Source organism: Ranitomeya variabilis, chromosome 3, assembly GCF_051348905.1.
Source record: "Ranitomeya variabilis isolate aRanVar5 chromosome 3, aRanVar5.hap1, whole genome shotgun sequence".
NCBI classification, from domain to species: domain Eukaryota; kingdom Metazoa; phylum Chordata; class Amphibia; order Anura; family Dendrobatidae; genus Ranitomeya; species Ranitomeya variabilis.
The window spans coordinates 731,397,949-731,415,401 of NC_135234.1; the positions used below are offsets into that span (position 1 = coordinate 731,397,949).

Below are 17,453 nucleotides of genomic sequence, written 5' to 3' on the forward strand. Positions count from 1 at the left end.
ATGACACCACAAAATTAAAGCGAGAAAAAAATAAAGACCAGCGCGCCTGTCTAGGATTCAGGCGCCTGGCAGTCTCAAGATAAATCAAATTTTTGTGGTCAGTCAACACCACCACCTGATGCTTAGCCCCCTCTAGCCAATGGCGCCACTCCTCAAACGCCCACTTCATGGCCAAAAGCTCCCTATTCCCAACATCATAATTCCGCTCTGCGGGCGAAAATTTGCGAGAAAAGAAGGCACAAGGCCTAATGACGGAGCAGTCGGAACCTTTCTGCGACAACACTGCCCCAGCTCCGATCTCCGAAGCGTCAACCTCAACCTGAAAAGGCAGATTCACATCAGGCTGACGTAACACAGGGGCAGAGGCAAAACGGTGCTTAAGCTCCTGAAAGGCCTCTACAGCATGAGGGGACCAATTAGCAACATCAGCGCCATGTCTGGTCAAATCAGTCAGTGGTTTAACGACATCCGAAAAACCAGCAATAAATCGGCGGTAAAAGTTGGCAAAGCCCAAAAATCTCTGAAGACCCTTAAGAGAGGAGGGCTGAGTCCAGTCACAAATAGCTTGCACCTTGACGGGATCCATCTCAATGGAAGAGGGAGAAAAAATATACCCCAAAAAGGAAATTTTCTGGACCCCAAAAACGCACTTAGACCCCTTCACACATAAAGAATTAGACCGCAGAACCTGAAAAACTCTCCTGACCTGCTGGACATGAGAGTCCCAGTCATCAGAAAAAATCAGAATATCATCCAGATATATTATCATAAACTTATCCAGAAAATCACGGAAAATATCATGCATAAAAGACTGGAAAACTGAAGGGGCATTAGAAAGACCAAAAGGCATGACCAAATACTCAAAGTGGCCCTCGGGCGTATTAAATGCGGTCTTCCACTCATCCCCCTGCCTGATCCGCACCAAATTATACGCCCCACGAAGATCAATTTTAGAGAACCACTTAGCACCCTCTATACGAGCAAACAAATCAGTAAGCAATGGCAATGGGTATTGGTACTTAACAGTGATCTTATTCAGAAGCCGATAATCAATACATGGTCTCAAAGAGCCGTCCTTTTTTGAGACAAAGAAAAACCCAGCTCCCAAGGGAGAAGAAGATGGACGAATATGTCCCTTTTCCAAAGACTCCTTTATATATTCCCGCATAGCAGCATGTTCCGGCACAGACAGATTAAACAAACGACCCTTTGGATATTTGCAACCCGGTATCAAATCTATGGCACAATCGCACTCACGGTGCGGAGGTAACGACCCAAGCTTGGGTTCGTCAAAGACGTCTTGATAATCAGAGAGGAACTCAGGGACTTCAGAGGGAATGGACGACGAAATAGAAACCAAAGGTAAGTCCCCATGAATACCCTTACATCCCCAGCTCAACACAGACATTGCTCTCCAGTCCAAGACTGGATTGTGAGACTGCAACCATGGCAATCCCAGTACCAAATCGTCATGTAAATTATACAGCACCAGGAAACGAATAATCTCCTGGTGATCCAGATTGATACGCATGGTTACTTGTGTCCAGTATTGTGGTTTATTATTAGCCAATGGGGTGGAGTCAATCCCCTTCAGAGGAATAAGAGTCTCCAAAGGCTCTAAATCAAAACCACAACGATTGGCAAAGGACCAATCCATAAGACTCAGAGCGGCGCCAGAGTCAACATAGGCGTCCGTGGCAATGGATGACAAAGAGCAAATCAGGGTTACAGACAAAATAAACTTAGACTGAATGGTGCCAATGGAAACAGACTTATCAAGCTTCTTTGTACGCCTAGAGCATGCTGATATAACATGAGTAGAATCCCCACAATAGAAGCACAATCCATTCTTCCGTCTAAAATTCTGTCGCTCGCTCCTGGACAGAATTCTATCACACTGCATACTTTCTGGCGTCTTTTCCATAGACACCGCCAGATGGTGCACCGGTTTGCGCTCCCGCAGACGCCTATCAATCTGAATAGCCATTGTCATGGACTCATTCAGACCTGCAGACACAGGGAACCCCACCATAACATCCTTAACGGCATCAGAGAGACCTTCTCTGAAAGTTGCCGCCAAGGCGCACTCATTCCACTGAGTAAGCACAGACCATTTACGGAATTTTTGGCAGTAAACCTCAGCTTCGTCTTGCCCCTGAGATAGTGCCATCAAAGTTTTTTCTGCCTGAAGTTCCAAATGAGGTTCCTCATAAAGCAAGCCCAAGGCCAGAAAAAACGCATCCACATCGCGCAACGCAGGATCCCCTGCTGGCAATGAGAAGGCCCAATCTTGAGGGTCACCCCTGAGCAAGGAAATCACAATCCTAACCTGCTGAGCAGGGTCTCCAGCTGAACGAGACTTCAGGGACAAATAAAGCTTACAATTATTTCGGAAATTCTGGAAGCTAGCTCTATTCCCTGTGAAGAACTCCGGCAAAGGAATTCTCGGCTCAGATACTGGAGCATGTACCACAAAATCTTGTAAATTTTGTACTTTCGTGATGAGATTATTCAAACCCGCAGTTACACTCTGAAGATCCATTATTGTCAGGTGCACACAGAGCCATACAGAGATTAGGAGGAGAGAGAGAAAAAAGACTGCAGCAAGGCAAACTGGAGGAAAAAAAAAAAAAAAAAAATTCCAGCAGACTTCTTATAACTCTCCTTTCTAAACCTGGGTCTTTAACACTTTATAGGCCGGTCAAACTGTCATGATCTCTGCAGGCAGAGATCATAGCAAGCCTATAGAGGGACAAGCTCTCGGAAGATGGAACTATACTGACCATGAACTAAGCCTGCCGCGCAACTAGAAATAGCCAGGTAGCATTTCCTATTTATTGCTAGATGCCCAGCTCTGGCCTAAGACCTAAATAGCTAGCAGAGGGAAATATAAGACCTGGCTCACCTCTAGAGAAATATTCCAAAGAAGACAGTAGGCCCCCACATATAATGACGGTGAGTTCAGATGAAACAACAAACGCAGCAGGAAAATAGTCTTAGCAAATTTGAGGTCCGCTTACTAGATAGCAGAAGACAGATAGTATACTTTCATGGTCAGCAGAAAAACACTAACAAAACACCATCCAGAGATTACCTTAAACTCTGGCATTAACTCATAACGCCAGAGTAGCAATCCCTGATCAACGAGAGCTTTCCAGACACAGTAACAAAACTTCAGCTGTGAACTGGAACAAATAGGCAAAACGAAACATGGACAAAAGTCCAACTTATCTAGTAGTTGTCAGAAGCAGGAACAAGCACTGAGAGGCATCAGATAACATTGTTGACCGGCAAGAAACCACCAGAGAAATGAGCTTAAATAGCGACACCCACTACTGATGGAACCAGGTGAAACAGGAAAGAGGATGACAAGTCCAATTCCACAAGCGGCCACCGGGGGAGCCCAGAATCCAAATTCACAACATCAGAGCTATTAAAAAGAGCTTGTAAGCACTGCACATGTTCAAATACTGCTGCTAGGCTGCAGCAGTGGTTGGTAACTTAGACTATGAACAGAAAACAATAGAGAACAGAGAAGATTTTTAATAAATAAATTGCACACTTGCTTAACTTTACAAGCACTTTGCAATTTTAACCTTTAAGGATGTGGAGACTAACCCTTTTAATTTACGTCTTTCATCGTCATACAGTTAGTTAGATTAACTTATGTAGAGCAACATACAACTGCGCACAGGAGGAATTCTATCTGCAAAATTTTCATTTTGGGGGCTACAGAGTGGAAAATCAGGGAAAAACAAAAATGCATTAATTTTGTAAAATAATATTTTTTTCAATAAAATCTTTATAAAAAGATAAAAACAAAAATGTATTAACACAGTATAATTTTTTTTTTGCATAAACTTTATTGAGGGCAAAAACAAAAATTAATTTATACGTTAAAATATATTTTTTGATAAGGTAAAATATATTTAGTCTTTTAAAGGGTTTGTCCAATACTTTTTTTTATTGATGACCTATCCTTGGAATAAGCCATCAATATCTAATTAATGGGAGTGTAACACAAGGCACCCCTGCCGATCAGTTGTTACCAGTGCTGGATGAAAGTTCCCAGATGCACAGCAGCTCCATCATTTCTATAGTGGCCATGGATGGGTACTGCAGATCCACCCGCTAATCACTTGAAATCAATAGGGGGTAGATATGCAGTACTTAGATGTGGCCATTATAGTTTTGAAAGAACTTCTAGCCACCGCCGTCAGGGGAACCACAGGGTGCCATACCCCAATGATCCTAAGGATAGGTCATCAATAAAAATGTACTGGCCAGATTCGTTGGTAAAAACTTTTTTATCCGCTATACAGTAAGTTGTTAACATTTGCATGAAACACAGGCCTTAATCAGGAAGCAGATTTTCACGTATTTCAAAGACTGTGCAATAAAAATGAATGTTGTTGCAATATTGGGTAGAGTTTATCTCGGACCTTGAATTTCCCACCTATTCATGGCCATTGTTACTTATGTTCTGGAGATGACAACCCACCAGCCCTTCCATTGCCGGCTGACTCACATCCTCTGCTTCAAATACTTTGCAGATATCCCACCGCTTCGGCAGTAGAGATTTTCTAAATAAGAATTCTGAGATGTACGATACGAGAACCTGTGTGGTTAAAGCCACCAGCATGGTGAAGGTCTTGAATGGGAAGAGTTGGACGTAAACTCCATTGATAAGTGTGCACCAGGGATAGTGGATGGTGGGTGGAATATTTATGGAGTTCACACCTCCCAGGATTCTCAATACGAAGCCCAGGAAGAAACCAGACGCCGAACCATAAGTGTTAGTTCTTGGGACAAAGAGAACACAACACAATTGAGGGAAAACCAAAGCATAGACCATCTCTCCGCACATGAACCACAGGTCATAGATGGAGTTAGAAAAGAAAGCCAATCCAGCTGCTGTACTTCCCAATACAATGGTGGAAATCCTCATGGCCACCATCACTTCTGTCTGTGAAGCCTGTAAATAATGAATACATTAGGAAGGGTAATTTTTTTCAGAAAGTTTGCCAGAAAATACACAGAAGTGAAGACGTTTCATAGTAATAATCACCAGTGAGAAGACAATGCCCCTACAGCCATAAAGCCTGTAAAGGGACAGATAAAATTCTTTACTGCCTGTGGCATAGTTTGATGGAAGCTAAATTAAACAGACATTCCTATTACTTTAAGTCTATTAAAGGGGCATTTTTAAGTGGTTTGCTGAGTTTCTCAGAGCTATGCAGTCTCCTTACAGTCTCCTTACATTCCTTGTTTCTGGCAGGGCGGGTTCTCCTCCTCCTTGAGTGACAGTTACGGTGAGCAACAGAGCTGTTGAATTAGTGGATCTACAAAGCTCATCATAAGTTCTAACACATTCAATTATCAGTGGTTTGTTCTATCGCTGATAGATCGCCGATAGATGCTACTGCGCAGGTGCCATCTTGGTGGAGACAATTTTTTTCCCACTAGCAAAATGACGCTGGCCTCGCCTGTGCAGTAGCATTTATCGGAGCAACGATAGATGCTACTGCGCAGGCGCCATTTTTAGAAATACATTTTTTCTGAAAAAAAAAAAAATTCTAGCACTAAGTAAAATAATTAAATGGGTATTAATGATGTGATCATGCTACAGCACAGGCACCGCCGCCAGTGCCTGTCTGCTGAATGTGATTTTTTTTTTAAACCATATTATAATCAGTATGTAAAATAGGGGGTTGGTCAGTGAGGGATCAGTAAGATAGTAAACCCAGCACTCAACTTAAGTATATATTGCACCATGGTTTATTGTAGTATGAATAATAAAACGTTTCAGTCCGTGGTGACCTTCATCAGTTACTACACAGATAAATCAAAATATAGATTACAAACACAAATATAATGTATACAAAAGTACAACCAAAAGTGGGTATATTAAACAAAAAGTGGACATATTAACCCTTTCATGACCCAGCCTATTTTGGCCTTAATGACCTTGCTGTTTTTTGCAATTCTGACCAGTGTCCCTTTATGAGGTAATAACTCAGGAACGCTTCAACGGATCCTAGCGATTCTGAGATTGTTTTTTCGGGACATATTGGGCTTCATGTTAGTGGTAAATATAGGTCGATAATTTCTGAGTTTATTTGTGAAAAAAACGGAAATTTGGCGAAAATTTTGAAAATTTCGCAATTTTCACATTTTTAATTTTTATTCTGTTAAACCAGAGAGTTATGTGACACAAAATAGTTAATAAATAACATTTCCCACATGTCTACTTTACATCAGCACAATTTTGGAAACAAATTTTTTTTTTGCTAGGAAGTTATAAGGGTTAAAATTTGACCAGTGATTTCTCATTTTTACAACAAAATTTACAAAACCATTTTTTTTAGGGACCACCTCACATTTGAAGTCAGTTTGAGGGTTCTATATGGCTGAAAATACCCAAAAGTGACACCATTCTAAAAACTGCACCCCTCAAGGTGCTCAAAACCACATTCAAGAAGTTTATTAACCCTTCAGGTGTTTCACAGCAGCAGAAGCAACATGGAAATAAAAAATGAACATTTAACTTTTTAGTCACAAAAATGATCTTTTCGCAACAATTTTTTTATTTTCCCAAGGGTAAAAGGAGAAACTGGACCACGAACGATGTTGTCCAATTTGTCCTGAGTACGCTGATACCTCATATGTGGGGGTAAACCACTGTTTGGGCACACGGCAGGGCTTGGAAGGAAAGGAGCGCCATTTGACTTTTTGAATGAAAAATTGGCTCCAATCTTTAGCGGACACCATGTCGCGTTTGAAGAGCCCCCGTGTGCCTAAACATTAGAGCTCCCCCACAAGTGACCCTATTTTGGAAACTAGACCCCCCAAGGAACTTATCTAGAAGCATAGTGAGCACTTTAAACCCCCAGGTGCTTCACAAATTGATCCGTAAAAATGAAACAGTACTTTTTTTTCACAAAAAAATTATTTTAGCCTCAATTTTTTCATTTTCACATGGGCAACAGGATAAAATGGATCCTAAAATTTGTTGGACAATTTCTCCTGAGTACACCGATACCTCACATGTGGGGGTAAACCACTACTTGGGCACATGGTAAGGCTTGGAAGGGAAGGAGCGCCATTTGACTTTTTGAATGAAAAATTATCTCCATCGCTAGCGGACACCATGTCACGTTTGGAGAGCCCCTGTGTGCCTAAACATTGGAGCTCCCCCACAAATGACCCCATTTTGGAAACTAGACCCCCCAAGGAACTTATCTAGAAGCATAGTGAGCACTTTAAACCCTCAGGTGCTTCACAAATTGATCTGTAAAAATGAAAAAGTACTTTTTTTTCACACAAAATTTCTTTTAGCCTCAATTTTTTCATTTTCACATGGGCAACAGGATAAAATGGATCCTAAAATTTGTTGGGCAATTTCTCCTGAGTACGCCGATACCTCATATGTGGGGGTAAACCACTGTTTGGGTGCACGGCAAGGCTCGGAAGGGGAGGCGTGCCATTTGACTTTTTGAATGGAAAATTAGCTCCAATCGTTAGCGGACACCATGTCGCGTTTGGAGAGCCCCTGTGTGCCTAAACATTGGAAACTAGACCCCCCAAGGAACTTATCTAGATGCATAGTGAGCACTTAAAACCCCCAGGTGCTTCACAGAAGTTTACAACGCAGAGCCGTGAAAATAAAAAATAATTTTTCTTTCCTCAAAAAAGATGTTTTAGCAATCAATTTTTTATTTTCACAAGGGTAACAGGAGAAATTGGGCCCCAATATTTGTTTCCCAGTTTGTTGTGAGTATGCTGGTACCCCATATGTGGGGGTAAACCACTGTTTGGGCGCACGTCAGGGCTCAGAAGGGAAGTAGTGACATTTGAAATACAGACTTTGATGGAATGGTCTGTGGGCATCACGTTGCATTTGCAGAGCCCCTGATGTGCCTAAACAGTAGAAACACCCCACAAGTGACCCCATTTTGGAAACTAGACCCCCCAAGGAACTTATCTAGATGTGTGGTGAGCACTTTCAATCCCCAAGTGCTTCACAGAAGTTTATAACGCAGAGCCGTGAAAATAAAAAATAATTGTTCTTTCCTCAAAAATTATGTTTTAGCAAGTAATTTTTTTTTTGCAAGGGTAACAGGAGAAATTGGACCCCAACAGTTGTTGCCCAGTTTGTCCTGAGTACGCTGGTACCCCATATGTGGGGGTGAACCACTGTTTGGGCGCACGTAGGGGCTTGGAAGGGAGGGAGCACCATTTGACTTTTTGAACGCAAGATTGGCTGGAATCAATGGTGGCACCATGTTGCGTTTGGAGACCCCTGATGTGCCCAAACAGTGGAAACCCCTCAATTCTAACTCCAACACTAACCCCAACACACCCCTAATCCTAATCCCAACTGTAGCCATAACCCTAATCACAACCCTAACCCCAACACACCCCTAACCACAACCCTAACCCCAACACACCCGTAACCCTAATTCCAACCCTAACCCTAATCCTAACCCTAATCCCAACCCTAACCCTAATCCCAACCCTAACCACAACTGTAACCCCAACACACCCCTAACCCTATCCGTAACCCTAACCACAAGCCTAATCTTAACCCTATTTCCAACCCTAGCCCTAATTCCAACCCTAACTCTAATTCCAACCCTAACCCTAAGGCTATGTGCCCACGTTGCGGATTCGTGTGAGATTTTTCCGCACGATTTTTGAAAAATCTGCAGGTAAAAGGCACTGCGTTTTACCTGCGGATTTACAGCAGATTTCCAGTGTTTTTTTGTGCGGATTTCACTTGCGGATTCCTATTGAGGAACAGGTGTAAAACGCTGCGGAATCCGCACAAAGAATTGACATGCTGCGGAAAATACAAAGCAGCGTTTCTGCACGGAATTTTCCGCACCATGGGCACAGCGGATTTGGTTTTCCATAGGTGTACATGGTACTGTAAACCTGATGGAAAACTGCTACGAATTCGCAGCGGCCAATCCACTGCGGATCCGCGGCCAATCCGTTGCGGATCCGCGGCCTAATCCGCTCTGTGTGCACATGCCATAACCCTAACCCTACCCCTAACCCTACCCCTACCCGTAACCCTCACCCTAACCCTACCCCTAGTTCTAACCCTAACCCTAGTGGAAAAAGAAAAAAAAATATTTTCTTTATTTTATTATTGTCCCTACCTATGGGGGTGATAAAGGGGGGGGTTTATTTATTATTTTTTTATTTTGATCGCTGCGATAGAACCTATCACAGCGATCAAAATGTACGTTTAGCGAATCTGCCGGCTGGCAGATTCGGCGGGCGCACTGCGCATGCGCCCGCCATTCTCCAAGATGGCGGCGCCCATGGAGAAGACTGCCGGACACCGGGAGGGACATCGAAGCTAGGTAAGTATGGGGGGGGTGGGATCTGAACACGGGGGGGGGGGATCGGAGGACCGGGGGAGCGGACAGGAGGACCGGGGGAGCGGACAGGAGGGAGGAGGGGAGCGGACAGGAGATCGGGGCAGAAAGGACGACTGGGGGGGCGATCGGTGGCGGTGGGGGGGGCAGATCGGGGTCTCCAGCCATGGCAGATGCTATTGCAGCATCGGCCATGGCTGGATTGTAATATTTCACCATTTTCATAGGTGAAATATTACAAATCGCTCTGATTGGCTGTTTCACTTTCAACAGCCAATCAGAGCGATCGTAGCCACGGGGGGGTGAAGCCACCCCCCCTGGGCTGAAGTACCACTCCCCCTGTTTCTGCAGATCGGGTGAAAATGGAGTTAACCCTTTCACCCGATCTGCAGGAACGCGATCTTTCCATGACGCCACATAGGCGTCACAGGTCGGATTGGCACCGACTTTCATGACGCCTACGTGGCATCAAAGGTCGGGAAGGGGTTAAACAACTAAGGTATATACAATAGAATGGCACAAAGTCATGGTACATAGTAAATATGCAGACGCAGAGCCAAATATCCTGCACAACCCTAAATCTATATCGGTGAAGTGGAGTATATAAGAGGAGAGTGAACGGAAGTAGGTAAAATACATACCATAATGTTCAATAGCAGAAGTAGACCGTAGATAAGTAGTGCCATTTGTATAAGGAACATTTGGTCCTTCAGAAGGGACTAACCTTTTGCCCCTCACATAGGTGCCGAACCTTTGATTTGGACATGGATCTTCTAAGATTTTATCGCCTCATTAGACTCAAGGCCCATTTCTCCACGATACCCAACACTGAGCCTCCCCCCGGGACATTAATCCTAAGCTTTTATCCTCCCAACACTTAGGGTACTGTCTCACAGTGGCACTTTGGTCGGTACGACGGCACGATCCGTGACGTTGCAGCGTCGCTTGATTATCGCTCCAGCGTCGTAGACTGCGGTCACACTTTGCAATGCACGGCGCTGGAGCGATAATTTCATGACGTAGTTGCGATTTAGAAGTCATACGGGACATTGGGAATATCGTGCACACCTTTGTTACACGCTGCGATCATGCCGCCACAGCGGGACACTTGACGACGAAATAAAGTTTCAAACGATCTGCTACGATGTACGATTCTCAGCGGGGTCCCTGATCGCAGTAGCATGTCAGACACAGCGATATCGTAACTATATCGCTGGAACGTCACGGATCGTGCCGTTGTAGCGACCAAAGTGCCACTGTGTGACAGTACCCTTAGGGTTATGTAATAAAAGCCATTTCCGGCCCCCACATTCCTCACATGCTGTTGAAACCTTTATTGGTTTCATACAAGACTCCTTTCAGTCATTGAGGCAAGGTATCGACAGGGGTTCTCTATTCTATCCATCCAACCTCACACCAGAGGAAAGGATGGCATTCAAGTCCCTTAAGGAGGACAAATCTATTGTCATTAAACCGGCAGATAAAGGGGGAGCCCTGGTAGTCATGGACAAATCCATGTATCTATCTGAGATTATGCGCCAACTTGAGGACCCATCTGTTTACCTTCCATTACAGAAGGATCCCACTTTTGACATTAGTCATGAAGTGGATGCTATCTTTCATAAATACTCCAGTATAGGCGTACTTGACCAGAAAACCTGTGATTTCCTTAGAAATAGAGACCCGGTTGTCCCGGTATTCTACACCCTCCCTAAGGTTCACAAAAACTTAAGAAAATCCTCCTGGTAGACCGATTGTGGCATCCACCAATTCCCTCTTGTCACCACTAGCCATTTTCCTAGAAAAAATATTGACACCCCTAGTAAAAGAAACCAGTTCCTTCATTTTGGACACAGGGGCCTTTCTTTCGGTCATCCATCACCTACATACCATCTCGGTAGGTGCGTTACTTGTGACACTAGATGTGAAAGATTTATATACCTTCATCCTTCACAATGAGGGTATCAACTCCACACTTCGCCTCTTATCAACCACAGAAATGGACAGTGATCAGATACATCTATGTATTGACCTTCTACGATTGATACTCACCTCTAACTTCTTTCTCTTTCAGGATACCTTCTTTTTACAGGTACAGGGGACCGCAATGGGTTCTAACGTAGCGCCCCCGTATGCTAACGCCTACATGGCGGATTTTGAGGAAAGCATCATCTACAGTATAAACATGACTTGTTCTGTAAAAATGCCATAGTATGGAAACACTATATAGATGATGTTTTCTGCATATGTGGTGGCTCTGTTGAGTCTCTATTAATGTTCGTGGATACATTAAATGTTTCATGGCCAGGCATATAAGTTCACCATGGGATATGACCTTGGTCACATCAACTTCCTAGATACCGTCATTATTAAAAACTTGGACGGCACTCTCTCCACTGACCTGCATGTGAAGGAGACAGATAGCAACAATTTACTATATTTCCATAGTCTCCACCCCCCAGCCACGAAACGGGCGATACCGAAATCATAATACCAACTTGTAAGGTGTATTGTATCTGATACTGACACTAGAAATCGTAGGTTAGACGAGATGACCACTAAGTTTAGTGCAAGAGGATACCCACCACGGCTATTGACTGAGTCACGTGATGCCCCAGTGAAATCGCATAAACACACATTCCACCCTTTTGCCTACATTATACATAAATCTATACGGAGACACTGGCACCTCCTCACCACGGCTTATCCTTTCCTCCCGTGCTTCAAACGAGCACCGAATCTCCGAGACTCATTTGTACAAGCTGACGTCGGCCCTAAACTGAACCCACATAAACAACGGTTCTTACAGAACCCAAAAATGGGAACATTTCCATGCCTACATTGCATTCAATGGAACAATGTTCTCAAGGGGGATACGTTTGTACATCCCTTTTCGGGTAAAGAATTCAAAATTCGTAATTTTTTCACCTGTGACTCATCATATGTTATCTACCTCATTAAATGCCCTTGTGGCTTCTTATATGTAGGAGAAACATCCCAGCCCATTCGTGATAGGATATCTAAACACAAGTCCACAATAAGATGTAAAAACCTCCTCCTCCCTATCCCTCATCATTTCATCTCCTCAGGCCATAACATATCCCAGCTAAGATTTCAGGTAATCGAACAAATCCCACCCCTCCGGCGTGGTGGTAACAGGATTCTTCACCTCAAAAAACGAGAGGCATATTGGATACACACTCTGGACACCATGAGCCCCAAGGGCCTCAATCGCGAGTATGAGCTATCAGCTTTCCTTTAAAACCAGGGGGCCCCTGTTATATGCCATATCTCCCTATCCGTGATCTTTAGAATATTAGTCGTTGTTATATTAAGTGTTATAATACTTTATAAGTGATCCATTCATATTGTTTATTTATTTATTATTATATTGTGATTTATCCCATTCTAATTCACTTTTCTCTCTGCTTTTAGAGTCGATTATACTAATATATGTGGACCTGACTACATAGACACGAATAGATGGAATGCCTATCACCACCACCTTCCTCACGGATATCTTGATACTATGAGAGGATCCTTTCTCACCTGCCTTGCACTGGCTTCTGCACCTACTCAGAATAATAGTTGTTGATACCCTTTTTCTCACTCACATCTTTTTCCACGGCTCCTCCGCTCCTCATCCCTAACCCTGCCCATTACTCATTATAGACACTCCTCTGGCTCAATTCTCAGCTCAACCTCGCGCCTTATTTTCCCATTTATCTTTCCCACCCTATCTTAGCGCCTTACAATATCTTCCTTAGTACTGGGAGTTATTTCTAACTCTCCACGTTGTTTTTTACTTCTGGGAGGCACTCACATCGGTGGGTGGAACGTACATCCATCTTGTTCCGGCCTCCGACACGCCACTTCTCTCCTCCTATTGGCCGCCCCTCCTCCTAGTACCGCCCCTTTTTCTTTTAAGCTACTCACACTGCCACACTGCCCTCAGACGAGCGGTGGACTCCGCGTCAGGAAGCACGTTTGCTCCAGGTAAGGTAGCACACAGCTAGCCACCCTATTCCCACAACGCAGGGCAATCCCCGGCTAATTCTCTTAATCCCTTTCAGGTACTAATACCATTTATATATAACCCTCAAAAAATATTCATCAGACCAAAGTTTTTAATAAAAAACAAGATATTAATTTTATTTTAACAGAATCACAATTATATCACCCCAACAATTCATATGCTTGAAATCTTTATTAATATTTGACAAGATAAAATAATTAAAAGCAATTAATAAAAATTAAAAATCTATATAACGTATAAAATGTGTATATATATCTCCTGTAAATGCGGTTTGTAGAGATCAAAATTTGTTGAAACCTATGTATGTGCAGAGCAGGGCATACCCAAACTGATTGGCACAAACAATATAAATAGTAATTATATAAGTATATGCAATGCTAAAATTAATTGGCAGCAATGAAATAATAATTAATATAAATATGTGATAATATTTATAAAAAATATAAATATAAAATTCAAACAAATCCAGTGGAGTGGTGTATGCGGGGCAGTGGCGTCCTGATACTGGTTGGTATATTGCACTAATTTTATGTGGCACTTCATTTTGGTAGCAATTGTGATCTTGGGTATAACTATATTTTGGTACATCTTTTGGATTTATGCACTTGTTGTTACTGTTTACTGGTGTTACACATTTAAGTATTGTTTAACATATATTTTGATTATTTTGAGTAATTTGCACTCTGGGATTATGATTATTAAATAAATTGAGATAAATTATATGCACACATACATATAGTTTTTACCACTGGATTTGTTTGAATTTTATATTTAGATTTTTTATATATATATATATATTATCACATATTTATATTAATTATTATTTCATTGCTGCAAATTAATTTTAGCATTGCATATACTTATATAATTACTATATATATTATTTGTGCCAATCAGTTTGGGTATGCCCTGCCCTGCGCATACATAGGTTTCAACAAATTTTGATTTTCACAAACCGCATTTACAGGAGATATATATATACACATTTTATACGTTATATAGATTTTTAATTTTTATTAATTGCTTTTAATTATTTTATCTTGTCAAATATCAATAAAGATTTCAAGTATATGAATTGTTGTGGTGATATAATTGTGATTCTGTTAAAATAAAATTAATATCTTGTTTTTTATTAAAAACTTTGGTCTGATGAATATTTTTTGAGGGTTATATTTTGTAGTTATATTCATTGACTACATAAGGTCATTATTTCTGGTATTTCTTTTCTATATAGGAGTTTACTAACACCATTCACTCTCTCCTATAGCGATCTGCATTGCGCTTGAAGCCTCATACTTATAAGTTATTCTCCTACTCCCCCCAGCAGTGAATAACTTTGATATTATTTAGTGTCCACCATTTTAATCCTATTTTCATATAGGCCTTATACAAACGGCACTACTTATCTACGGTCTACTTCTGCTATTGAACATTATGGTATGTCTTTTACCTACTTCCGTTCACTCTCCTCTTATATACTCCACTTCGCCGGTATGGATTTAGGGTTGTGCAGGATATTTGGCTGTGCGTCTGCATATTTACTATGTACCATGACTTTGTGCCACTCTATTGTATATACCTTAGTTGTTTAATATGTCCACTTTTTGTTTAATATAACCACTTTTGGTTGTACTTTTGTATACATTATATTTGTGTTTGTAATCTATATTTTGATTTATCTATGTAGTAACTGATGAAGGTCACCACGGACCGAAACGTTTTATTGTTCATACTACAATAAACCTTGCTGCAATATATACTTAAGTTGAATGCTGGGTTTACTATCTTGCATCTATATGGTTTGGGAACCTAACCCTAGCACCTCCCTTTATTTCGTAGTTGTGCTCACGCTGTCTTTTCTATAAATGAGAGATCACTGACCTGTCATAAGCCATACAAATGAATATGTAAGCAGAGCATCACATAAAGCCCCACCCAGAGGCCACACCAAAGCACGAGAAGCTCATTAACTGAAGACTACAATTAAAGATTAAACAACCACAAGACAGATTTCATCAGCAGGTATCATTGTAATCAGTATAACGGCGCCGACCTGACACTGTCTGTAGGTTACTGAGCACAATCCGGCTGACAGGTTCCCTTTAGATACCGATATCAGAAATTGATAACTGTGATATATTGTAAGAGGTCAAAATTGGGCCTCTAGGTTTAGGCTCTGTGACTGTAAGTGCCAGATATTTTTACCTAATATTTTATCATTTGACATCAATTTTGCTGCAGATTTGTAACGAAAAAAGTGAAATCTAAAACTAAATCAATCGATAGCAATCGTGCTAAATATTCAGACAATTCTGCCCTTAGCATTATAATTAGAGATGAGTGAATATGTTCGGAAACGATTGCCAAATCTGAGTTTGCCATATTTGTAACCTATTCGTGCCGAATTTATGTTTGACAATTGTTTCCGAACATACAGATCTGGCAAAAATTAAGAGACAGCTGCAAAGTGTTCAGTTTGTCTGACTTTTCTCTTTATATGTATATTTTTGAGTAATATGTAAATTGTTCTTTTATTTTATAAACTTCTGACAACATGTCTCCGAAGTTCCAAGCAATACATTTTGTATTTCTTTTCTGAAAAGGAGAAATGGTCAAAATTAAAAAAACAAAACAAACCAGTGCTTTCAGACCTCAAATAATGCAAAGAAAACAAGTTCATAATCATTGAGAAACAACAATATTAATGTTTTAACTCAGGAAGAGTTCAGAAATCAATATTTTGTGGAATAACCATGATTGTTAATCACAGCTTTCATGTGTCTTGGCATGCTTTCCACCAGTCTTTCACACTGCTCCTGACGCAAAAATTGAATCAGTTCTTCTTTGTTTGATGGCTTGTGACTATCCATCATCCTCTTGATTACATTCCAGAGGTTTTCACTGGGGTTCAGGTCTGGAGATTGGGCTGCCCATGACAGGGTTTTGATGTGGTGGTCTCTTAATTTTTGCCAGAGCTGTATTTGCTCGTTTCTACTCTTATTGACTCCATTGGCATTTGGCTATGTTTGGCGAATATTGCAAATACAATATTCGCCAGCGATCGTAATCCAAATTGAATACTGAAAAATGTGCTCAGCTCTAATTACAATACTGTACGTCACTGCAAGATAGTTCTCCTCACATGATGATACTTGCCCAATAATACTGAGCCCTGCCCTCACTTACACACTGTAAACAAATGGTCACTGCTTCTACAGAGTCAGCCCACTCCCCCTCTACTGGTGTAGCCATTTTCAGTATCTTATTGGCTGCAGGGTATTCTATTTCCACTGACTTTCAAGCATGATGCGTAGAAGGGTACAATGAGACTTTACTTTTAAATTTGTGCGCTGGTGACAATAAGAACATGGAGGAAATGCTGCTGAAAAATTACCATTTTACGGAGAATCCTTTTATAGATATTGTATCCGAACATGGAGCTAGATGACAAGAGAGCAGAGTCCGCCGATGACATGACAGCTGCTGCCACTGCTCCCAAACCTGCCACGGACACATAGAGAGGACACAGGTTTTGCAGGACAATCGGTAGGATCATACTAGCTTCTCCTCTAACATACGGTGATGGCAATCCATAGCTTGTCTGGTTCCAATCTATGCAAAAGAAAAAAAAAGTTAACTGGTTAATAGCATCCTATGTTTGGCCAATCATCCGCCCATGTTAAAAGGACCTCAAGCCTCTTGGGTGACCACCACTGCAGCTGATGCTAGTGAGTTTGCAAGATTTATAACAGCAGCTTGTCAGGATCTGAGGGGGAAGGGGAAGGGAGGTGAACAGGTAATTGCTTAGCTGTTGTGAAGGCCAGCGTAGGGCTAAAGAATGATGTCATTAATATTTACCGGTAGAAGCCGCTACAGCTCCAATTAATACAGACGGGATTGTCAGCACCACTAATCCCACGGCACTAAGAGCAGACATTACTTTTGCTTGGGTTGTAGTAGAAGCGGATAAGACTCTCTGAAAATATATCTGCCATGCGATACTACCAAGGCTCTAAAAAAAAGAAAAA

The 17,453-nt window shown here is 41.7% G+C and overlaps 1 protein-coding gene across 1 annotated transcript in view; it reads right to left on the minus strand.

The window, feature by feature from the left end:
- Positions 1–3,559: 3,559 nt before the first annotated feature.
- Positions 3,560–17,453, minus strand: part of LOC143818566 (high affinity choline transporter 1-like) — a 79,357-nt gene continuing 65,463 nt past the window's right edge. Inside the window, exons 6-8 of the mRNA XM_077299833.1 lie at positions 17,284–17,437; positions 16,820–17,037; positions 3,560–4,975 (exon numbers count right to left, since the gene is read on the minus strand). Of these exons, the coding sequence (XP_077155948.1) occupies positions 4,457–4,975; positions 16,820–17,037; positions 17,284–17,437 (891 nt within the window). The 3' untranslated portion in view covers positions 3,560–4,456. The remainder of the gene's footprint in view (positions 4,976–16,819; positions 17,038–17,283; positions 17,438–17,453) is intronic.